This window comes from Carettochelys insculpta, chromosome 22, assembly GCF_033958435.1.
Source record: "Carettochelys insculpta isolate YL-2023 chromosome 22, ASM3395843v1, whole genome shotgun sequence".
In the NCBI taxonomy this organism is placed as follows: Eukaryota; Metazoa; Chordata; order Testudines; family Carettochelyidae; genus Carettochelys; species Carettochelys insculpta.
The window spans coordinates 17,105,888-17,130,295 of record NC_134158.1 but is presented as its reverse complement, the minus strand read 5'-3'; the positions used below and the strand labels follow the sequence as shown (position 1 = coordinate 17,130,295).

The 24,408-nt window shown below is 58.8% G+C and overlaps 2 protein-coding genes across 2 annotated transcripts in view; one reads left to right on the top strand and one right to left on the bottom strand.

Moving 5' to 3' along the window:
* The window catches only part of LOC142025194 (scavenger receptor cysteine-rich domain-containing protein DMBT1-like), a 903,096-nt gene that overhangs the window by 39,187 nt on the left and 839,501 nt on the right, over positions 1–24,408 (bottom strand). The gene's annotated exons all lie outside the window — the stretch shown is intronic.
* ATF5 (activating transcription factor 5) lies at positions 21,536–24,261 on the top strand. Its single transcript, XM_075017841.1, has 3 exons — positions 21,536–21,740; positions 22,292–22,585; positions 23,038–24,261. Exons 2-3 carry the CDS (start codon positions 22,420–22,422, stop codon positions 23,739–23,741), a joined length of 870 nt encoding a protein of 289 aa, XP_074873942.1. The 5' UTR covers positions 21,536–21,740; positions 22,292–22,419; the 3' UTR covers positions 23,742–24,261.

Sequence of the window (24,408 nt, the reverse complement as noted above, 5' to 3'; positions counted from 1 at the left end):
CCACGGTGACCATAGAGCCCCGCAGGGGCTGGAGAGAGAGCATCTCTCAACCCCCCAGCTGATGGCCGCCATGGAGGACCCAGCAATTTCGATGTTGCGGGACGCAGATCGTCTACACGGTCCCTACTTCGACGTTGAATGTTGAAGTAGGGCGCTATTCCGATCCCCTCATGAGGTTAGCGACTTCGACGTCTCGCTGCCTAACGTCGAAGTTAACTTCGAAATAGCGCCCGACGCGTGTAGCCGCGATGGGCGCTATTTCGAAGTTAGTGCCGCTACTTCAAAGTAGCGTGCACGTGTAGACACAGCTTTGGTGTCCTTCAGCCAGCTGGGCATGGGGTGTCCTCTCTGTAACCTGGGAAGAGAAAATGGGAGCTGGGTCAGCTACACACCAGTGCCCGACTGCCCCCTGCCCTGATCTGGGGCACCCAGCCCTCAATCCTGCCCCCACCAATTGTACATCACCGCCACCTTCCCTGGGGCTCCCAGCCCCCAGCCTTGTCTCTCCACCCCGAGCCAGGGCACCAAGCCTCCTGCCCTGTCCCTCACCTCCCCCCATTCTCACTGCCCCAGCCTGTGTCCCAGCACCTCTCCCTGACTGCAGCAAAGCCCTGTCTGGTTGGTCTCTAGCCTTGGCTAGTGTCTGGTGCTGGAGGCACAGAGACCAGAATACACCCAACATCTGGGGGTATTTTCCTGTGCCCCTCCGGCAGCTGCTGAGCTGAGGCAGGTACCCTGGTTGGACCGCAGGGTCTGTGGGGTTCGACCTACTCCTGTATCGCTCTTCCCCTATAGCCTGTGCTCCTGCAGCAGGGAGTTCCACAGGGCCTAACACACCTAATCCACTCCAGCACCCCCTGCTGACTCCTGTGCCCCACAGCCACACGAAGTATGTACAGCTGTGCATGTTCCTGCGACCCCCAGCACCCCCTGCTGGCCCTTGTGCCTCATAGCTGTGCTGGGTGTGTGCAGCTGTGCATGTTCCTGTGACCCCTCTCCACCCCCCGCAGTGTCTTCTGCTGGCCCCTGCCCCCCACAGCCAGGCTGGGGTGCGCCCTCCAACTCCCTCCACCCCCAGCGCTGGGCCGCACTCACCAGCTCCTTGGGCCGGTGGGCAGCAGTGCAGGCTCACCTCAGCACCGCGTAAGTCACCAGGTCGCTGTGCGTGGGGGGCAGCGTCTGGAGGAGGCAGAAGGGGTCGGCTCAGGCTGCTGTGCCCATGGGCCTGAGGCCTCGGCACACGCTTCTGCCTGGAAGTGCCAGGCCCCACCCAGTGCATGAGCAGGAGACATAGCAAACCCCAGCTCAGAGTCCCTGCAGATGGCCAACCCCACCCTCAGCCCCACGGCAGCAGGACCCCCCCAGTGCTCAGCCCCACGGCAGCAGGAACACTCCCAGTGCTCAGCCGCACAGCAGCAGGGTCCCACCTCCACCAGGCTGCTGGGCCATCATCAGCTCTCATTGCAGTGGGACAACCCCAGGGCTTTCAGTCACACTGCACTCCTCCCCCAGGCAGGGCCACCTGGAGCCGGGGGCAGCATCTACCCTGGAGCTGCAGAACTGGCCAATGGCAGCAGCTGAGCAAGAGAGATGGGCGGAGGGTGAGACTGGATTACAGGGCTGGGTAGGTCCCACAGCTCCCCATGTCCTCACCCTCCAGCCCCAGTACAGGGAGCACCCAGATACCGCCCCCCACCCCTCCAGCCCAAGTAGGGTGAACGCTGAGACCTCCCACCCAGCCTCAGTGAGCCCCCCCCCAGACATCCCCCCCCTGCAGCCCCAGGGGAAGGAAGCCCTGAGACCCCCCAACACACATCCAGCCCCAGTGCGGGAAACCCCCAGCAACCCGCCTTCCAGTCCCAGGGTGGGGATGCCTGGACACCCCACCTACAGCTCCCCTGCGGTCCTTCCCCCACCAGCTCACTCTGGCCCCATGCAGCATGGCCCAGCACATAGCCATGGTGCCCACTTCAGCCTGCGGAGGTGCACAGCAGGGCCCCATGGGGCGGATGGTCACAGGTGTCCATCTCCATCAGGCAGGGAGGGGATCTGCCAGCTGGAAAGGTCTAGGCTCTTGGTCTCCCCAAGACCCCCAACACCTGCTCAGGAAAGCCAGGCAGGTCCTCACAGTGCAGATGCTCCTCAGCGTGTTCACCACGATCGCCGACACCAGCAGCACGGCTAAGACCAGAACCGCTGGGGCCCAGCTGCCTGAGAAGGATGAACACAGCTGGCTCAGCAAGCGCTGGCTCCCAGCACCCCTCCTCTTGAGGACCTGGTGCACCCCAAGACCCAGCCCAGGAGCCACACGGCAGCTCAGATGGCTGCAGCGGGGGGAAGGGGGAGTCAGAAGTCTGACGGCAGCCAGGGGCGCAGTGGGCTGGCTACAGACCTATAGCAGCATTTGCCCAGGTGCTCAGCGCCACGGCGGCACTGTCCTCCCCAGGGGCTCAACCTCATTGCAGCAGGATCCTCCAGATGCTCAGCCCTACAGCATCAGAGTCCCCCCCGCCCCAGTGGTCAGCCCCACACCAATAAGGCCCCCCAGGTGCTCAGCTCCACAGCAGCAGGGTCCCCCCCAAGTGCTCAGCCTCAGAGCAGCAGGGTTTTCCCAGCTGCTCAGCCCCACAGTGGCAGTGTCCCCGCCCCCGCCCCCCAGCTGCTGGTCTCACGGCAGCAGGGTTGGGCCCTACAGCTGGCTCCCTTCTCGGCTGTTGGGTGATCTGTCCCTTTACAGGCACTTTGGACATGCCACCAAAATCCCCCCTGCTGGTCCTGCTGGAAGGGAAGCCCCTGGGCATGGAGCCAGGGCGACACCCCGCCATTGCCCGCCTACCTGGGTCTTTGCCAGGACAGAGCGGGAGAGCGTCACCATGCACGGCACACAGATGCATCCTGAGCCACACCACACTGCAGCTGTGCCGGAACCCGCTGCCAGCCCGCCCTGCTCCCTCCCCAGCTAGGGTCAGCCAGCACCCGGAGGGGTCCCGTATGCGGGCTTGCCCTGAGCCCCCCTCACCCACCGCCATGAGCTGCTCATCCCTGGCCCCAGGCACCGCGCTGTGGCTCTGGAGGGCAGGCTCAGCAGCCCCCCACCCCGAGCTGGCCACTCACATGCACTGCGGACCCCTCTCTGCCCTGTCACTTACCCCTGTACAGCAGCCCCAGCCCCAGCAGCAGAGCACCAAGATGTCCAGGATCAGGGACAAGTGCCCAGCTGGATGAGAGTGCCAGGAGACAGGCTGTGAGCTCCCTGCCTGGGAATGGCCCACGGCCACAGCCATGCACAGAGCCTGACGCACAGCCCGGCTTGGCTGGTCCAGCACCGGTGAGCTGGCTGGGCAGGTCCCAGGGACACCAGCCTGCTCCCACCAGGGCTCACCACGAGAGGGCAACACCAGCCCATGCAATGGGATGCAGGATCATGCTCCCACTTGCAGAGAGGGGCTGGGGGCTGGCAGGTAGCACAGGAGGATGGGGAGCCAGGACTCCTGGGTTCTGTCCCCAGCTCTGGAAGGGGAGTGGCGTCTGGTGGTTAGAGCAGTGTATATGTGTGTGTGAGTGAGAGAGTTGGTTCTAACAGTGGCTGTGTTGCTCAATGACTTTATGCCTCAGTTTCCTCCCTCAACGGGGCCACTGGCTGGGAATTAAACCCCGACACAACCCCAACCCCAGGCCAGGAGCAGAGCCCCCTCCCTCCCCATGAGCGCAGGGGTTGAGAACGTCACTGGTGGGGGTACCTGGGCTGGCGTGGGCAGCAGTGCCTCCACCCTGGCCACCTTCAGCACCTAGGAACATACATAGTAAAGTGAAGAGAGACCCAGGGCTCCCAGGGGGCAGGGGGCCTTGAAAGCCCCTCTGGGGATGGAGCCAGATACCAGCAGAGGGAGCCACGGGAATCCCATCCCCAGGCCTCTCACCCAGTGACTTTCCTAATACCATCCCCCTGCCCCTAGGCAGCCCTAGCTCCAGCAGAGGCTGGAAGGGCCCAGCTGAGGCACGTACTGGCTCCCACGGCTCAGTGCTGCTCTCGGGACAGGGGCTGGGCACTGTGGGGCACACAGAGCTGAGCAGGGGCTCCTGGCTCTCACTGGGTTCCCCCAGGTTCACCAGGTTGCTATGTCCCAATGTCTGGGCTCTCTGGGTCTGACCCTCTGCCAGCCCCTCCAGTGCCCACTGTGGGCTGGACTCAGCCTGGAAGCTGGCACCAACCTCCAGGGCTGTGCTGAGAGCCAGGCTGTGCAGGCAGGGCCCAGGCTGCCCGCCCGGAGGAGCCATCTCTGCCCCAAACCAGCACAGAAAAGGCCCATCGCCTCCAGGGGAACATGTCAGCTGCCGCCCACCCACTGGGTCTCTGGCACAGCTGGTCCTCAGCACCTGCAGGACTTGGGCAGGGACCTGGGATGCCTGTCAGCCCTGAGATCCAGCAGGGCAAGGGCCCAACAGAGAGCCCTGCGCCAGCCTGGGCTGATGAGAGGGCCATTGCACCAAGCCTGAGTCGGGCCTGAGCAGCGCAGGGATGGCAAGAAGACAGGGGCTGCCCTTCCACTGGGTGGGGCTTCCACCCTGGGGCCGGCTACAGCTGCTCCTGCAGGACCTTCCCAGCCAGAGAGGAGCTCATGGGGTGACTCCTGTGGAGGCTGGTGGGGTTTGCTGACATGACCTAGAAGGGAGCAGCCGGGTCCCTCTGCGGGGAGCTGCAGGGCACAGGAGCTGTTACAGCCCCCGAGGCTGAGCATGGCTCAGCTCATGCCAGTGCACCGCTTGGGAGCCGAGGCCGTGGGGCCCAGCAGCTGCTGGCACAGAGCCGCAGGCTCGGCTTGTGACAGAGCCCAGCCAGTCACTGCTCAGCCAGGCTCTCTGACACCACGGGGGCTTATGGGGAACCCACGGGTGTCTGGGCTGTGCCGGACCAGCCAGCTCCCCTAAACACAGCGGTGGTGGTGGTGGGAGCAGAGACTCCCTGCCCCACTGGAGGAGCAGAAAGGGGGTTGCTGCCCTCACACCCTGGCTGTTCCAGAACCCTCTGTGCTGGCACAGTGTCTGGTTCCCGGCCTAGCCGTGGGGTCAGGGCTGCTTCGGCTCAGCTGCTCTGTGTGGAGCAGGCCGGGGCCCAGGGCCTCACCTGTCACATACAGAGTCCTGGGGCTGCTCAGGGTGGCATTAACCACCTCATTATTGTCACTCTTGTGCTGGTAGCAGCAGGAGAAATCCCTGGCGTCCCCCGGCCCGGAGACGCTACGGGTAAAGTCATAGGTGAATTGCCCCAGGGTGAACATTTGGCTTGCAGCTCCCTGCCCATCCTTGCAGAAGATAACAGGGGTTGCTGGACACTCTCCTGGGACCAGACACCTCATGGGAACTGTGGCCCCGACAGGAGCCAGGGACACGTTCAGAGAGAGCTGGGGAGCCGGCAGGGACCCTGTGGGGAGAAGCAGGGATGAGAGCTGGGCCAGGGAACTACAGAGAAAGCAGAGTCAGGATAATAGCTCTGGTGCGGCTGGCGTACATGTACGCAGCTAGCCAGTGTTGTAGTGCAGGGGGTGTGTCCAGACAGGTGAGTCTGGGGGACGCTGACTGGGGACCAGGGACCTGAGCTGGCTGGCTACATGAGCTGCCGCCATTGCGCACAACTGGAGGACAGACAGACCCAACACAGGCTGTTGGGAAAGGGGCAGATCCTCTAGAGGTGGCAGAAACCACATGGGGTGGGTGGGGAGAGCCTGAAGGTCGGAGAGGAGTAGAGACCATGTGGGGAGATGCCAAATGTGGGGGGGAGGCGAATCCCAGCCCCACTTCACAGCACCAGAGGGTGGGGTTAGTTTTGAAGTCAATCACAGGTGTCTGGGGTCTCTCCTGCCCTGTGAATGCTGTGGGACTGGCAAGGTGGCATATGCTGATGGGGATATTTGGGGAGGGGGCAGCAGGCAGATTCCTGGGGTGTGGGAGGGGGACCCCACATGCAGCATGGGGCCTTGGGGATTTCCCAGCAGGGCAGAGTATCTGAACCGGACACTGATTACCAGACGAGGGGAGGGTGGTCTCCCCTGTAGTGAGGTGCAGGGGGGGCATATTGGGGTCCCCTCCACCTGGTCTGGCAGAGTTGCTGAGACTCATGAACCCTCCCACATCTAGCAGGATTCGGGGGGGTCACTTGCAGTCCCAGCTCCCAGAGCCCTGGGCTCTCGGCTGTACCTGCTTCTGGTTAGAAAAATGGCAGGTCCCAATTGTGGGGTTTGGCCCGTGAAATGGGGGGCCCTGGAGGCTCTGGTACTGGCAGATTGTGGAGGATCCGTTCCTGCTGCTCTCTGTCCATGGGCCCTGGGGCCCATGTGCTTGGGGCCCAGCTGAGATGGGCTGGCCTTTCTTGTGGGCTGCCATTGTCACTCACCTTCTAGGCAGCAGGATGCCTGGCTGGTGAGCTGCAGAGCCGGGGCTGGAAGAGAGAGAGCAGATGGCAGAGATGGGGACAGGGCAGAATGAGACAGTGAGAGATAACATGCATCCAACAGGACTCGCCCCAGAGGAGATGCATCTCAGTGCCAGGCAGTGTAAACAGCCCCTGTGCCCCAGCCCAGAGGTGGCTGCATCTTAGCACCAGGTGATGGGGGGAGTGTCTGGGTAAACAGTCCCTGTAGAGGCAGCTGAGCCCTGAGATGAGGCAAAGAGTCATATAACCAACACCCATGCCCTACCCCGGGGTGGCCACTTCTCAATGGTGGGTGAAGAGTCCCTGTGTACTGACCAGGCCCTTTTCTGTAGTCATAGTGGAAGGTGAAAAACTTCAGCTCTTTGTCTGTGGCCAGACAGAAAGAGCAACAGCCATTAGCTGCAAAGCAGGAAGTCACATCCTCACATTCCATCTAAATTGCACTAAAATAGTGCATGACCCTGTCCTAATGGCCCCTATTGTCACCAGATAAAAAATCAGATCTCAAACTGAATAAGTCGTTTTGTTGGTCATTAAAGTGCTACATGACTGCTGGTTTGTTTTGTTAGAATACAGCTTAATCCCAGGATCTCTGTTACTAGAGCTCAGGATGGTTAAAGAAAGCTCATGCATCTGACAAAGCGGGTCTTTGCCCACGAAAGCTTATGCTCCAAACTACATTAGTCTACAAGTTGCCATGGGACTTCTTGTTGTTAAAGAAAGCTTAGTCATGGAGCAGTGGCTGGGTTAGGCTATAGCCTCGCAGTCCTGTAGAAACTTAGAATAACAAATGTATTGGGGCATGAGATGAAGAAGTTGGTTTTGCCCATGGAAGCGCATGATCCTAATAAGTTTGTTAGGCTCGAAGTTGCCACAGAACTGCTTATGATTAAAGAAAACTTAGGTGGACAGCAAACTCCTTACCAATAGTCGGGGCTGTGAAATCCACAGGCCTTCATTGTTCTAGATTTACTGCCCCCACTTCCCTATTGTTTCTCTGTCTGATCTGTCTGATTTTCAGTTGTAACAGAGAGGTCGCTGTGTTAGTCTGTATTCAAACAAAACAAACCAGCAGTCAGGTAGCACTTTAAAGGCTAACAAAATGATTTATTAGGTGATGTAGTCTTTAAAGTGCTACCTGACTGCTGGTTTCTTTGGGTTTTCCATTGTTTCTGTCTGCTGCATATTTAATTTTGCTGGGTGTAAATCAGTGAAGGCAGTCGTGTGCGACCAGTTCGGTAATTCTGTTGCAGTATGTTAGGGCTGGTTAGTAAAATTTTCACGGAATAATTGGTTACGGTACAGCTAAGCAGGACTCAAGTTTCACTATACAAACTGGTGCCCTAAAGGAAGTTCTGTGGGAACCAACTCTGGGAGCAGAGCTGCCAGACCTCAACCTTGTGCCAATGACACTGTGCAGAAATTGGGGTCCCCTAGAACGACCTTATCCTGACTGGCCACTGTGACAGACTGATATCTACATAGCCATCAGCAGGACGTGTGTGTGTGTGTGTGTGTGTGTGTGTGTGTGTGTGTGTGTGTGTGTGTGCATATGCTGCCTCTCGTGTTGCCATTTCAATAAACACGGCGTATTACCTTTCCTCCTGAAAAAGACCCCGCGTGCTTATTATAAGCATAACACCTTTATAAACAGCCCGTGTTCCTTCCCAGAGGCAGATGTTTCTTGGTGCCAGCTGTGGGCATCCCTGCATAACCCCCCTCCCCCCGGGCTGCACCCCAGAGAGACGCATCTCAGCACCAGACAAGCAGCACCGGTATAAACAGCCTCCACCAGAGAGATGCTGGATCAGGCTCAGAGTCCCAGCAGTTAATTAGAGCTGCTTTGCAAGTGGGGATGTTTGCTGAGTCCTGCAGGTGATGGTGTGATTCCCCCAGCTCTGCTAAACCTGGCTGCCACTGGCTGGACTCCCTCCCCACCCCCAGCAGCCCTGAGCTCCCAGCCAGCCCTGGGGTGTGCAGACCAGCGCTGTCTGTTTCTCACTGCACAGCGGCTGGTTTCAGCCACTTGCGTTTTTAGCATGGTTCTGGAGGAGTCAACCAACTGCTTCCTTGTTTCCTGCGGTGCTGGGTCCCAGCAGCATGGCTAAGGGATCACTATACGCTTGCAACAGCCAGGGGTGGCTACAGTGCAAGGGAGCCACTCTCGGTTCCTGCACCCGTTGCTGAGTTGCAGCCCCGCAAACTTTGTAAGAGCCATGGAGGAGAGAGCGGCGCCCACACCCGGCACCCTCCTCCCACAACCGCGACACCAGCACAGTCACTGCAGCTCTCTGGCCCACAGCTGGGGTGGAGGAGGGTGCGTCTTGTAGTGGACCAACTTCTGCTGGGAGAGAGACCAGTGCTAGGCCCCAAAGCCCAGCCCAGCTGAGTGCAAGGGGCAGCAGGTTGTGTGGCCAGAGCTAACCCAGGTGGGAAGGGTCCTGTGGGGAGAAGTGGCCCATTAACACCTTGCAGGGACAGTGGGTTACAGGTTTCTGGAAGAGGATCTGCAGTAAGGCCGCAGGAAGTGTGACGCTAGCAAAGCTGGCATCATGACTTGGCCCTATGACCAAATGTGGACCTCGAAGGGCGTTAAGGGGTCACCTCCCCTTGACTGGGGCCTGGCAGGCTGGGTTAATTTGGGGGTAAACAACCTGTGCCACCTTGGGGTTCTCTGTGAGCTGTGTGCTCAGGGCTACAGATCAGGCTGAGGTCACCAGACCTTACTGTGACATAGCGCCCGGCTGGGAGCTGCAAGAATGGCCCTTCCCAGCTCTGCCCTGAACCACACCAGAGGCTGGAGTCCTGCTTCCCTGTCTGACGCTCACTAATGAAATGAGTCTGTTTCCCAGCCCTGAGCTCATCTCCCTCCCCAATGGACCCTGGTCCAATAAAAGTCATGACCTCAGCCACCTCGTCTCGACAGAGTACAACTACCCCGATCATCTATCTAGCTATCTATCTATCCCCAGACACTCCATCAGTGTTCTCCGTAAGCTGGATGCTTGGAGCCATGCAGGAGGGATTCAGGTGCCACCCAGCCGATTAGCAGGGGGCAGCGTGTGTTTCTATTGGTCGTGCACATCTGGACATGCCTTAGTGCACCTAACAAAATGTATTCCGCCCACGGATGGACAAAATAGAGGGAACACTGAACCCTAGCTAGCTAACCCCACACCCCCCTCTATCTATCCATCTACCTATCTATCTGCCATCACTTCCCATTTTGCTCTTTCCTGCCAGGCAGAGGAGGGACTGTCATGGGTCGTTCCTATCTCTCCAACTCCCCCTGGGGCTCCCACACATGCACGCAGAACACACACACACACACATTGAGAAATGCACAGGGATTCACAGACACTTAGCCCCACTGCGTACAAACAACTCCTGTAGACAAACACACACAGGGGTACATGGATACACCTAGGGACGCACGCACACAAACACGCAGAGGCATTAACATGCACGCAGACCCCCCCCCACGTGCACGCGCACACACACACACAGTGTACACGCAGTCACACACCGCTCCCCCACCCCCCCGGGAAGGCACTCACAGGAGCCGCACACTCACCAAGTACCCACTGCCAGAGGCTGAGCATCGCCAGAGCCATGTGGCGGGGAGGGTGGCTGTGTCTGTGCCAGGGGCTGAGGCAGAAGTGCAGCTGCTGTGGCTCTTTGTGACAGGGACTCCTCTCCTTTCCACACCTGGGGGTGGGGAGGAGCTGGTCCTGCCCCCCCCCCCCGCCAACCCCACTCTCTGCTGTGACACCCCAGCCAGCAGGGAGGGTATGAAACCCCTCGCCCTCCAGCGCCGGACTCCTGTCCTTGCACTGCTGATCCCCAGACAGGCCGGGCTGTGCCTGAGAGCAGGGGACAGCCAGGAGCTGAGGGGCTCCGCCAGGCTGGATCAGCAGAGCCAGGGGATGGCGGGTCACCTCTGGGTTGGGGACACGCCTTGGACAGTACTGTTGCTGCAGGCTGGGTGCCTACGGGGGCTCGAGTGGAGAGGTGTTCACGCCAGAGAAGGAGCTGCACTAAGAGCAGCCCAGTGAAAAGGGCAGGAGCAGGACAGCTGACAAGAACCAACCAGTGCCACCTTGCTGGGCCACACGCAAGCAGGCAGAGGCAGGGGCAGGGGAGCTGGTGACAGGCGCGCAAGGAAGGAGGCTGGAGGAAAGCCAGGGACGCAATGGCTGGGTAGCATCAAAGGAGACAGGGGGACCCCAGACAAAATCGGCCTGGCCCAGGACACCGAAATGATGTGATCCTTGCTGGGGACTAAAGGCCAACAGGATGGGCCTTGACATCTCCACAATTCTCCCAGGCCCCACCTGTCTGGCTAGCGGATCTGGGTCTTCCTGGCAGGGCAAAGTGAGGGCTCAGGGGGCCAGGCTGCTGCTCAGGGGCCCTGCGCGCTGTTAGACCTCCCCGCAGTGCTGCACCAGCTCAGTGAGCGCTGGTAGGATGGGTTTGGCAGCTGCCCAGCACCCCAGAGCTGTCACTGCTGGAGCTGCAAATAGGTGAGAGGTGACAGGACAGGCGGAGAAAGTGCAGAGCCAGCGGTGGGGGGAGACTGGCACATGGGTGGATGGGGTGATGGTGCAGATGGCATGTGACACAGCAAAACAGTGCAGGTGTGACGTGGCACAGGCCATGGTGCAGGCAGAAGGCACACACTGAGTCCCCTGCCTCATGGCTGGAGATAGCCCTATGCAAGTGCACCTCTGAGCTCCAGGACTTCACCAGCTACCAACAATGACTCATCAGCAGGGGACATCAGAGGGGGAACAAGGAGAGTGAGGGGGTGGCTGGGCCATCGGATGCTTCTAATGGCAAGTGGGGAAACTGAGGCAGAGGACCCTGGCCAAGAGGTTATGGAGTTACTTCTTCACACATTGTTTTTGTTATGATCCAGCAGTTGATCTTGTGTTGGTTTCATGGATGAATATTGACTTCCCCTCCCCCATCACGCAGTTCTTCTAGTCTCAGAGCCAGTCAGAGGGGAAACTTTGTCTGCTCAGGGCACTCACGAGGGATTTATTTTTCCCCAGGTGTCTGAGGCAGACGCAGCTGACCTGACACGAAATGATGTCCCAGATGCTTTCCTTTGTTGCCTTCCCCGCTCCTTTGTTCAACTTTGAAATATCTTCTAGCTGTGGCATTTGTAATGTGTCACACCTGGGGTGCACGATTTGCACGGGGGCCTTATCCCTGCCACATCAAAGGTACAATTCCACATTAGGAGCCGTAACTCGGCACTTACTGATGCCACGTGTAAACAAAGACAAAGACATTGTTTCCTCTACGCTCAGCGAAACTTCCTCATTTTAAGACTCACTGAAACGCACTAACGCTCTGAACTGCGCTTTGGGTGGCCCCGTGTTCACGGAACAGCCGTAGAATAGTAACCGCTGTCCTCCAGTGCAAACAGTTGCTTTTATTTTTCTCGCCTTTGCCCTGATGAACTGAAGCCCAGTGCCAGGGACATGCAGAGGCTGGCCAGTGGCATTGCCAAGCAATAAAATGCCAAGCGAGGTCAGTCTCTCGTTAGCTGTCGTTGATTGAAGATGCGTTTTAACGAGCATGAGCTTCAGAAAGCTGCGCTCACCACTTGCAACTGGGACTTTCAGTGTGGGTGGGTGGTGGGAGGATCAGCAGTTAGGGGAGGCTACCGTGCTCCCCCCATCTAATGGCCCCTCCCTTCCCCTTCTGCCTGAGGCTCCTTCCCTACCCCTCCCATTCTGTCCCCTGGTGGAGCCCAGCTCCACCCCCGCTGCTCCCCTCACCCCCAACCAGTTCCTCCTCCCCTAGCTGTAGATTGCGTGGTGGATGTGGCTCATTGAGCCTGCAGTGCTTCCAACCCTGGAGCACAGGGCAGGGCCTGCAGACGCCGAACCCCAGACCTCAGCCCAAGTGGGCTGGGATCATAGAGCCTGAAGTGCCCCCAAGTGCCAGCCCTGGAGTGCCAAGGCCCTGACTGCAGCCCCAGAGCATGGGGCAGCTCCCAACCCCAGCCCCAGGGTGCTTGCCGCCACACAGCTTCTGTCAATGTGGAGTATCCCCTGGCTTTTGAAACTGCTCCTTGTGGCAGCCCTCAGGCTCTGAGCTGATATGAATTAACGGGTGGTGTGGATGGGACATAGCCACTCACCTGGCCTCCATCCAAAGAGCGTGGTGGGCTCCGGCTGCAGTCCTCTGTAGTGGAGTGAGCCCTGCCCTCTTCCTAGCACCACAGGGCTCCCCACCATCTGGGGCAAGGTGCCCGCCCGGCCAGCTCCGTGCACTTCCGCGGTCAGACCCTTCTTACAGCACTTGCAAAAACAGCCCCCAGAGTTTGGGAAATTGCTGCGGGTGGAGGGAGGGGTAATGCCCTTGTTAAACCAAACTGGGCCCAGCTCTAATGTCTGGCCGGCGAACTGGACAGCGGCCCCCCCAGAAAGGCATCTGAGAAAAGGTACAAGACCGATCTGAGGGCTGGACAAACCAGTTTGGTTTAATTTGCTTAACAAAGAGACGGCTCAGAGGCCCAGGGATCCTGGCCTGTGACCTGGCAAATGGGACCTTCTGCTCAGAACGTTGTGCACATTATCCCATGAGAGAAGTGGGACTCTGCTGAGCCGGGTATTGGGCAGAAGGGGTCTAGACGTGGGGGAGGCCACTGTGATCAAGGGAGGAGCCACGACTGGCCTCAGTGGCAGCAATGAGCCCGCCAGGAGCCGGATGGGACCAGCACCTCTTTAGGGAGGATCTGGAGAGGCAGCGGAGCTCTGCTGAGCCAAGCATGTGAATGCTGCGTGGCTGGCAGCAGGGTTCATGACCTGGGGCGGCGGGCGGGGTAGGAGCCCATGAGCAGGGCAAGACTAGGAATCACAGGTGCACACACAGCGTCTCTACTGGGACACAGGGCTAGGGGGTGGAGTTTGGGGAGCAGACCACGGCAATGCCCTGGCGGATCCTGTACTGCCAGGTACAGAGAGGTGGTTACTTCACTTTGCAAGGGCTGCCTGCTGGATCCTCCCTGGGCATCGCCCTACAGAGGGGTCAGGGGCCTCCTGCAGGCAGAGCCATGCTGTCCTTAGGGCCAGGTGGGGAGGCCACCCTGGCCCCATGCTTCTGGGGGCCCTGTGATGGCCACCCCACAGGATGGGGAGGATTACCTGGGGCCAGGGCCAGGGCTGGGCTGGGGGATTACCTGGGGCTGGGGCTTGTGCACAGCGGTGGCTGCAGCAGAGGTTCTCCTTCTCCCCTGCACTCACCATGCGGGTGGTGGGAGCAGCAGCTTGCCTCACAATGCTGCCATCCCGGCCTGCTGCATCCTGCTTCTCCATAGGCTGCTGCTCCCATCGCCTGTGGGATGAGTGGGGTGGGGGGGGGGGAGGCGACCCCCCTGCTCTGCTCCCACTGCCATGCACAGCCCCCCAGCCCCAGGTAAGCTCCTGGCTCCATTGCTGGGGACAGTAGTTAGGGGGCAGCGCAGGTGTGGAGCAGGGGAGGGGCCGAGCCTGGAGCACAAGGGGGGTGGGGTTGCCTCAGGCCATGCGCCCGCCTTGGGACACCCCTGCTGCAGGCATCTGGCTGGTGCACATGGAGGAAGACCAGCTGATAGCCCATTCTGGGCCATGTGGAGGCTGCAGGCATGTAGGTCACAGCCCAGCTCCAGCGGACCTGGGACAGCACCTTGGTACAGCAATCCATGTTCGCAGTGTGAGAAATCCGGTTGTGTGCGTGCCCAGACTTTGGCGACGGCACAGCAGCAGACACTGGCAGAAACTCTCAGCATCCCAACCGGCCACCCCCAGCCCAGCCCACGACACTGCAGAAGTGGTGTTACCCAGCACCACTCCTGCTGGCAGACACAGGGGCGGTTACCGTGGAGCCTGCCGGTGGTGGGCTGTCTCATTTGGGGTTGCAGACCCGGGCTTGGCTGCTCCCTCCCCTGACCCCACTGCCAGCTTCTCTTTTGTCCTTAATCCCTCCCAGGGGATGCTGCCTCCATGGAAACCAGGTGGGGGTTGCTGTGGAGACTGCAGCAGTTGCTACGGCTGCCCTACCAATGGGACACAGCACAGCTTGGCAAAGGGGTGGGAGCGGGGTGGCTCCATTGTCCCACTGCTGGAAGTGAGATGTGGCGTGAAGCAATGGGAACCGCTGGCTGGCTCATATACTCTCCCCCCCGCCCCCCGATGGGCAGGGTCTGTGGTGAGCCCCGTCTGATATAACAAGCGAGACAGGCCTCTGGGGCAGGGGCGTTAAATACCTCCCCCCAGCCAGCCGTCGGCTGTGCTTGCTTGTGACTGGCAGCCCTTGTGCACTTGGAGACAGGGGGGTGGGGGGAAGGGTGATGGGGAGGGTGCACGTGCCCCGCCCAGCACCATCACCTGCCCTGAATGCTCAGCCAGCATGGCTCAGGTCCCCACAGCAGCGGCGGCTGTGGAGCTGGCCTAGCGCCGTGGGGCCCGCAGTGCCCAGCTCTGCCCTGAGCCGGCACATGCAGGGTTGTAACACCAGCTGGGATCTTCGCACCCTGATCGTGGTTCTGCTCATCGGGGGTCGTGCTGGGGATGGGGGACGGGTATCCCACTGGAGCTGAGAGGGAAGAGGACAAGCCAGGGGGCTTCATGTCCACAAGGAAGGTCCCCAGGCTGCTGTTGGGCCAGGCAGGATGGGATACAGAGGAGATGATTCACCGGACCTCCCAGGCGAACTGGCCAGCAGCTCAGTTAAAGTGTCACCACCAGAGAGAGAGAACCCAGGTGTAAACGCTGGGCTCTCAGCCCCTCCCTGCTCTAACCACTAGGCCCCACTCCACCCCAGCGCTGGGAATGGAACCCAGACATAGTGGCAGCTCCAACCCCCTAGCCCTGGCCCCCATGGAGGGGCGGTTGTGAGCCTGGTGCATGCTGGAGTATCCTCATGGGGCCTCTTCGTGGAGTCTCCCAGCCCGAAATGCTGGCCCCATGGCACCTGGAAGGGAAGGGTGGAGCGTGAGCGCCTGTTAGCTCGCAGACCCCCTGAGGATAGTTCCATGGTAACCTGGCTTGTTCAGAGCTCACACTTGGATACCAGCAGGTTGCTGTGGATACTGTGCCGCTGTTTGGTAACACATTACACCCTAGGGACAGGTGTCCCGCTCAGCAGGGCTAGAGTATATGTGGAGGTGGGGGGAGCAGGGCCTGGCTGAACCACTATAGCCCCTCGTGCCAGTCAGGCGGGTGCTGCATTGGGGGTGGAGGACTAACAGAGTCTGCCTGGGCAGGGCTGTGTCTGAGACTCAGGGCAGAATCTCCCACCTCCCCGCCTGAGCACTGCTCTAAGGCTGGCAGTCCTCCTGGTCCCAGCCCCACACACAGCAACAAGCCAGCTGTGAAGTGGAAATATCTGGTGGTATTTTTGAGGCCAGTGTGTGCCTCAGTTTCCCCTGTAATTTGCGTGGCTACCCAGCGAATGCCCAGAGCAGAGAATCAGGGCTGTGTGTGTCACCTCCCTGCCTGGTGGGAATGAAGAGTTGTTACGGAACGGACTGGGCTCAGATCCCCACTGGAGTCTGGGAGATGACCAGGGTGGGCCCTGGGAGAAGCCTGACCCTCGCTCTCTTGGAAAGTAAGGAACAGAGCCTGAAGATGGGGCTCTGGCTTGGCTGGGCTCGCGTGACCAGACTGGGCTCCACTAGGCCCTTCCTCTCTCTGCGCTGCCCTGAGGACTCACTGTGGCATATGCCAGGGCCTAACGAGCCCCACTGCTTTGCAAATGCTGCCTGGAGTTGCTCTCCACCCCAGCTGAAGGGCAGGAATCCCTGCACTGTAGCCAAGGACCTCTCAGGAGTTTCTCAGCTGGCCACGCTGGGCAGAGCTCGCAGGGTCAAGCGGCAGGAGGTGCTGAGGCCCCTTGGCTTGCCCTGGAGAAGAGTGAGCCTGATACATTGACCGGGGAGCCTCCAAAACCAGGGGTGTCGCACTGACCCTGAGGATCCATGACCCCAGCTCTGGCTCTGCTCCAGCCCTAAACAGGCCTTGGGAAGTTAGGAGCATCACTGCTTGTGCACAGATGTCAGCAAGTGCTCTGCCCTCCTGGATGTTTTCCCCGGGCAGTGGAGTGGGGTTGGCAGGGCTTCCCAAGCTCCATGAACCTCTCTGGGGGCCCTCCCATGTCTGCTCCACAGCTTGCGGAGCACATCCTGTCCCTTCAGTGCATGGGGGGATAATGCCAACATCCCTAACCCTACCTTCCATTGCCTAACTTCCACAATAACTGTGAGAGAGGCTGGCAGTGTATGTGACAGGCTGAGCAGCTCACAACAGCTAAGGATGACCCCGAGGATCCCACTGAGGAATATACAACGAAACTACAGCATCTGCTCAAGACTGTCCCTGTAAAAACACAGAAACAGATTTACACAGACACACCCCCTGAACCCAAACCAGGTTTATTCTACCTGCTATCCATGATCTATAAACCTGGAAATCCCGGACGCCCCATCATCTCAGGCATTCGCACCCTCACCACAGGACTGTCTGGATATGTGGACTCTCTTCTTAGACTCTATGCTACCAGCACCCCCAGCTTTCTTTGAGATACCACCAACTTCCTCAGGAAACTACAATCCATTGTGACCTTCCTGGAAACACCATCCTGGCCCCCATGGATGCAGAGGCCCTTTACACCAATATCCCACATGAAGATGGACTCCAAGCTGTTAGCAACATTATCCCTGATGAGACCGAGGCACAAATGGTGGCAGAGCTTTGTGACTTTGTCCTCATCCACAAGTATTTCAGATTTGGGGACAAATTATACCTTCAAATCAGTGGCACTGCTATGGGCACCCACAGAGCCCCACAGTATGCCAACATTTTTGTGGCTGACCTGGAACAATGATTTCTCAGTTCTCGTCCCCTAGCGCCCCTCCTCTTCTTGTGCTACATTGATGACATCTTCATCATCTGGACCCCTGGGAAGGTGGCTCTTGAAAAGTTCCACCATGATTTCAACAGTTTCCACTCCACCATCAACCTTAGCCTGGACCAGTCCACACAAGAGATTCACTTCCTGGACTCTACTGTGCAGATAAGCGACGGTCACATAAATACCACCCTATACCGGAAACCCACGGACCACTATGCTGATCTACACGCCTCCAGCTTCCAACCAGGGCATACTACACAATCCATGTTTACAGCCAGGCACTAAGGTACAACCGCATTTGCACTGATCTATCAGACAGAGACAAACATCTACAAGACCTTTACCAAGCTTTCCTCAAACTACAATACCCACTGAAGGAAGTGAGGAAACAGGTTGACAGAGCCAGATGGGTACCCAGAAGCCACCTCCTACAAGCCAGGCCTTGCAAGGAAAACTAGAGAACACCACTGACCATCACATACAGCCCCCACCTCAGGCCTTTCCAGTGCATCATCAGTGATCTGCAACCCATCCTGAGCAATGATCTTTCACTCTCACAGACCTTGGGAGGCAGGCCTGTCCTCACCTACAGACAGCCTGTCAACCTTACACAAATCCTCACCAGCCACTACAAATCACAAACCAGTGGCTCTAGGCCTGGAACCAGCCCCTGCAATGGTCCTCGCTCCCAACTCTGCTCTCATATCTACACCAGTGACAACATCACAGGACCTAACACCAACCATACCATCAGGGGCTCCTTTACATGCACATCTACTAATATAATATATGCCATCATGTGCCAGCAATGCCCCACTGCAATTTACATTGGCCAAACTGGACAGTCTCTCTGTAAAAGAATAAGTGGGCATAAATCAGACATCAGGACTGGTAATGTGCAGAAGCCTGTGGGGGGACACTTCAATCTCCCTGGACACTCAGTGGCAGATTTAAGGGTGACAGTCCTGAAACAAAAAAAATTCAAAAATCAAATGGAGAGAGAAATCTCTGAGCTGCAATTTATTTGCAATTTTGACTCCATTAACCATGGATTAAACAGAGACTGGGAGTGGCTCACAGCTGACAAAGGCAGTTTCTCTGCTTTGGGTGCTGATATCTCCCCATTAGACTCTAACAAAGGTTCACATCCTCCTGTCTGATCTGACTTGTTCTTTCCTCTTTTGATAAGTACTGTTGATACTGGGCCATTTCCACCTTGCTGAATAGACCTTGTCAGCTCTGGTCCTCCCTCTTACTGGGACCCCACTCTTTAAATACCCCTCTGACCCCCCCCACTCATGCCTCTGATGAAGAGGGTCTTTGCCCACGAAAGCTTATGCCCCAAAATATCTGTTAGCCTATAAGGTGCCACAAGACTTCTTGTTGTTCCCCCAGCTGTCTGTCACCTAAGCTGGCAGGTAACACCTCTGTTCCTGAACAAAGAGTAGGGAGGAGCTGAGCTGGGTTTTGAATCAGAGGCTGCAGGTGGAAGCTGGGCTGTGTGTGTGGGGGGGGTTAGGGTTAGCCTGGCTGAGGGGGAAGCTAGACCCCAGATAGGGGCACCCCTTGGGTTCCTCTCCCCAAGATGGATTGGAAAGACTGACTGCCTGCTGTACTGACACCTCTGTGCGGTGTCTCTGTCATCTAATAAACTTCCTGTTTTACCCACTGAGTGAAAGTCACTCCTGCCTGTGGATGAGGTGCAGAGCTTGGGGACCCCAAACCCCATGGCAATCTGCAATAACAGCTGTCCCCTCCTCCCATCACTGGCAGGGCTGCCCCCCTGCCCCCAAATCTAGCAACACATTGCTCTGGGTTGGGCACCAGCTTAGTCAGGTGGGGCAGGATGCAAAGCAGGACAGTAGGTAGAAGCCATGGGGGAAGAGCTGAAAGAAGTAGGTGTTCCTGCTATCTCCTTTGCTGGTGCTGGTGCCAGTGCCGCTCAGCAACCTCTCAGCTATTGATCCATGGTAGACAGAGCTCGGGAATAAAGTCCGTGGTGCCAGTCCAAGGCCACAGGAGCCAGGCTGAGCCAGACTCAGCAGGTGATGGAAAAGCCAAAGCTGCTCTGCTCCTCTTTGCCCCGAATAGGTCTTGGCCAGGGGAACTAAGTGCAGGTGGGTTAGTTTCATTGCAATAATTGGGGTCAGAGTACAGACCTCAGCCTGCCTGGTCCCCTGGCAACAAACAGCCCTCACAACCTGCTTAAGCTGGTCCTGGGGATGCAGTGTAGAACAAGTTTGGGTTGCACAGCACTAGTCGGGCTACCAGTGTGCCCACAGCCCCTATTCCCTTGCCCAATAGCTGAGAGTTTCTATAGCCCCCCATCCCCATGGTCAAACCAAAGGTGGCACTAGCAGCCCTTTTTGGGAGAAGAGACACAGTGAGCTGACCTAGGCTAGTGGAGTGACTCCTGTTAAATCCCAGTCCAGTTTCTGAGAAGATAGAACAATACAAACCCACAAGGGGAGAAAAGCCAACGCAGCGTCTGTCTCTGGTGTTGTCCCCTGACCGGCAGCGTCCCTGCTCCGGGAACCCACCTTGGCTGAACCAGCCCCTCAGAGATCTGCCAAACTCATACCAATGCCCAACAGGATAGGGCCCTGCTGGAGCTGTCCCTCAGGCAGGGCCTCAGCACCCAGCTTGGAACTGGCACTGAAGCTCAGTAACCAGGCATGGAGTAGGGAAAGAAATGACATATGATGGGAAAAGTCAGTGGGGCTCAGGGCTTGGCCAGAACGAGTGAAGATGAGAGACCTCATTCTGTGGCCAGGTCCAGTCAAGGAGGCGTCTCTTGGGATCAATACGATGAAGATGGAATGGTGATAGAGTGGCTCCGACAGTCCCAGGAGATGGGTAGAGACAGGCAAGAGGGGGAAATTCCCTCCTTGCAAACACATTGCTCTACCATTTTGATACCCCCTAAAATTTTTACCTGTGGATGGGGGGGGGGTGGAGTGGGCAGGTGGAACCATCCAGGGTGGAACCACTCAGCCCCTCAGTATTATCTCACCAGCTAGATCTAGTGTTCGACACACCCCTTGATTCCCTGAGCTATGTCTCCTTGCTTGCCTGTTACACTCTCCCCATGCTGCTGAAGTGGGCAGAGAACAGTTTGCAGTAATCCATATCCGCGCCTCCTGGTACTAACCGATGTTATCAGTGATCACTCAGCAGGCTCAGCTGGACTTTTGTTCCCATGGACAGGAGAGTCCAGAGACCAAAACCAGCCCCAGGAAGGGAGCAGGGGAGGACAGGTTGGGTGTGGGGGGGGGGGAAGGGAATGCAGGCAATCCCCCACTCTATCCTTGGCAGGGGCCTGAGCTGGTATTTGCCTAGAGACACACATCATAGGCTGGTCAGTGCACATGCCCTGCTCAGCATCCTAGGACCCAATAGAGGTCCACAGCCACAGCTAGCATTGCGGCTCAGCTGCTGGATGTTTCTCTCCCCCCGTTCCCCCCACCCACTACCCTGCACCTTACTGGACAAGACCATGAAGCACTGCAGCAGGGCTGGCTGCGAAGGCTGGCTGGCAGTCCCTGCTCCCTACTGAGCTGAGGCCCATGGCAGCACAGAACTTGGGCTGCAGCTCAGAATCCTCCTGAACCAGATAGGGCAGGCCCTGGGTATCGGAGATTGAGGTGCTAGAGGTCCTGGTTCCCAGCAGGGTGCTTGGGCAGACGGGACAGCAGGGAGGGCACAGGGTGCCCTGGAAGGGTGCTGAGAGGAGCTGTGTGCACCCCATTGGGGGCACCTGAGCAATGGGGCAAACGGAATGCTCAGGGAGCATCAGGCCAGCAGCGCGGGGGACACGAAGAACCGGGAGGGGAAGGAACTGCAAGCACCTGACGCAGGCATAGACCCAGGTTACTTTCTCTGAGCCTACCTGCCGCGGCACCTATCGCGAGGGGAGGGGGGGGTGAGGCGGCTCTCCCTTCAGCCAATTGCTACCCCGGCTCCTGGCGGCTCGACAGCCAATACGCAGCGAGCCTTGCCACCTCCCCCCGAACAGCTGATGCAACCTTGCTGCAATCGGTGCCGTCACCGCCCGCACAGCCCTGCCCCCCGCCCCCGAAAAATAGGCCCCTCGCTCCTGCACAGGAGGCACTGCACGGAGTGACGGAAGAAGGGGGGGCGGAGCCCCGCGGCACAGCGAGGGGGCGGGCTGGGGGCGGGCACTCGGTCCTGCGAGCTGGGCGGAGGGACACGGGCTGCGCTTCGGCCCAGACCGGGGAGGGGGGGAGCGGTATAGATAGCGGCCCCTCCCTGCTGCCCCTCACTCTGTCTCTCTCCGCACCAGCAGACACAGCCGTAGCGTACCGCGCACCATGGCTCTCTAGCGCTGCCCGACCCCGAACCCGCGTGCGCCGCGCCGCGCCGCCACCCACGCCGCCATCATGGAGTGAGTGCTGCGTCCCGGGGCGCCGCTCGCCGGGGCTCCCCGTGCGGAGACAACGGAGCCCGGCGAGGGGTGGCGGCGTGCACGTGCAGACCCCCGCAAGGGGGGGGCACACACTTGTAGAGGGCCCCGAAGTGGGACCTCGGCCGGGGGGGTGGGGAGCGGCGGGCGTGCGACAACCCCGCCGGCGTGGCGTGAACGCCCACGGGAGCCCCGCGGTAGGACGGGGAGGGACCCCGGCGGGTGGGCGGTCTGTTTGTCCACTGCCCCTAAGGCATTTGTGAGCGCTCCCCCGCGGCACGGCGTCTTTGGGGGCTGGAGTTGCCTTCCCCAGGGGGCGGTGCTGCCGGGGTCACGCCGCACCCCACGGGAGTCTCCCCATGGAGTCGCTCCTTCCCACGGCCCGGTCGAGCCCAGCCAGGAGCTCGGGGAGCTGCGCGACGGGACGGGATAGCGCTCTTCCGTCGTTGTTGTGGGGTCCTACACAAGATGCAGAAGGGGATCGAGCCCTGCCAACTGCCCTACTCACCCTCTCTTCTCTGCCCCCCGCCCAGGTCTTCCTGCTTTGTTCCCATCTCGCCTGCCACCATTCTTGCCAGCAGGAACCGCGCTCCCCGCCCATCACGGTCTGGTGCTTCTCCCTATTGGACAGTGGCCTGCCTGAGCCAGCACCGGTCCCACCATGTCCATGCTGGCAGCGCTGACCCTGGATATGGAGAAGACCCCGCTCCCAGCTAGCGCCCTCTCCTGGAGGGCCGAGTTCCTTAAGATCCCTGGCCACTATGAATCTATGCCAGGGGCTATGGATGGGCACTATGCCCATGGCACAGAGGCAATGGTGCTAGCAGGTATGGTACTTGCAGGGGAGAGGCCCCTCTCTCTCTGTGTGTGTGGGTGTGGGTGTGAGAGAGAGAAGAAATACTTGACCATGCTGCTCTCACCTGGGGGTGTTCTGACCGACTCAGAAGGCAATTCAGACCCTCCCTTATGCCAGGCTGGAAGATCCCTGCCTGTTCCCATTGCAGATGGGATTGCTGAAGGGGTAGGATACTTACTCAGCTGTGTCTGTGCCCATAGGGCACTAGGGTCTCAAGCAAGGCTAAAGCCAGCAGAAAACAAGTTGTAAATAGAGCTGCTGTGGGCCTAGCTTTAAGGGTCTTGGCTAGGCCAGCCCCCTACCTACCCAGGCCTGCCTTCTCCAGCCCCCATGCAAAAAGCACAAGTAGGTCCCCTGCACTCCAGGAGGAAGGTGTGGGGAGGACTTTCCCATGCAGCCTCTGAACCTGCTCTCTCTACACAGGCGATGGCTTCTCAGACTGGATGACGGAGAGGGTGGACTTCTCCTCCCTCCTGATGGAGTCAGGGGACCCATCGCTACCCTCGCCCCCCCTGCCCGACCTGGAGGCCATGGCCTCCCTCCTGAAGAAGGAGCTGGAGCAGATGGAAGACTACTTCCTAGAGGAGTCATTGTCCCCTGGTCTGGGCCTGGACCAGGTGGCCCCCAGCACACCACCCTCACATGAGTCTGCCTTCCACTTCCCCTTTGGGGATAACAGTAGTCCAGCAGGGTCCTTTCTACCCTTTGGCTCCACCAGCCCAGCACCCCTCCAGACCCTTGACTCAGGCTGCCTGGAGCTTCTAAATCTATATGGTGCAGGGGTGCCTGGGGAATGCTCTGGCCGGGGCCTGCTGGAGGAGTGTGTCACTAGCCCACCAGCTGCAAAACGCAGCAGGCCCACTTCCTTGGAGCAGCCATCAGCCTCACCCCACCAAAAGGGGGACCGTAAGCAGAAGAAGCGAGACCAGAACAAGACAGCAGCACTGCGGTACCGTCAGCGGAAGCGGGCTGAGTATGAGGCCCTGGATGATGAGTGTCAGGGTTTGGAAGCCAGGAACCGCGAGCTCAAAGAGAAGGCAGATTCCATTGAGCGAGAGATTCAGTACGTCAAGGACCTGCTCATTGAGGTCTATAAGGCCCGCAGCCAGAGGCTGCGTGCCAGGTAGGGTGAGCAGGGAGAATACCACCAAACACAGATTCCATCTGACCCAGAGAGGGACCTATAGGGCAGGAGGAGGGCTCTGCCAAATGCAGAGGTTTGGACTTGGCTTCCAGGCATAGAGCACAACATACCCAAAAAGCAGTAAGGGAGGTGGGGGGAGGGTACTGGGGATAGTAAGTTAGACAATGATTCTGTCTGGGTCAGAGAAGCAGTGTCTAGGTATGTGGGGAAAATTAGGTGACAGCTGTGAGGGGGACCAGACTGCCAGGCATATCAGCTCTCCAAAACATGAGCTATGCCCGTGCCAGCAGTCCCTGCCTCCAGAGAAGGGAGTGGAACAAAGATAAGAGAAGGGTACAGCTATGCCAGAGAAGGGATATATAGTAAAGGTGTGGTGGTGGGGTTGCTGCAAAGGTGAAGTGAAGGTGCAAATGGGGGACAGGCAGAGTCATATATAACATTTTTACAGCTATTTCCTGTAGCTTCCTTTATAATGCATCAAAGCCAATAAAGGCTGTTCCTACTTTCCGGCTATGTGTTGTGTATGCAGGCACTCCCCTCTTCCCTGGGGGTTGGGCCCCCTACTACACTCAACCTTCCCAGGGGGATAGACTCACCCTACTTCCCCCCTCCAACAACTGCATTACACAGGTGGCAGTGGCCACACCTGG

Bases quoted from the DNA above. Each gene is read 5' to 3' on its own strand.
- ATF5 (XM_075017841.1), top strand. From the start codon at position 22,420: ATGTCCATGCTGGCAGCGCTGACCCTGGATATGGAGAAGACCCCGCTC. The intron at 22,586-23,037 runs GTATGGTACTTG...CTCTCTACACAG, and splicing joins AGAGGCAATGGTGCTAGCAG to GCGATGGCTTCTCAGACTGG.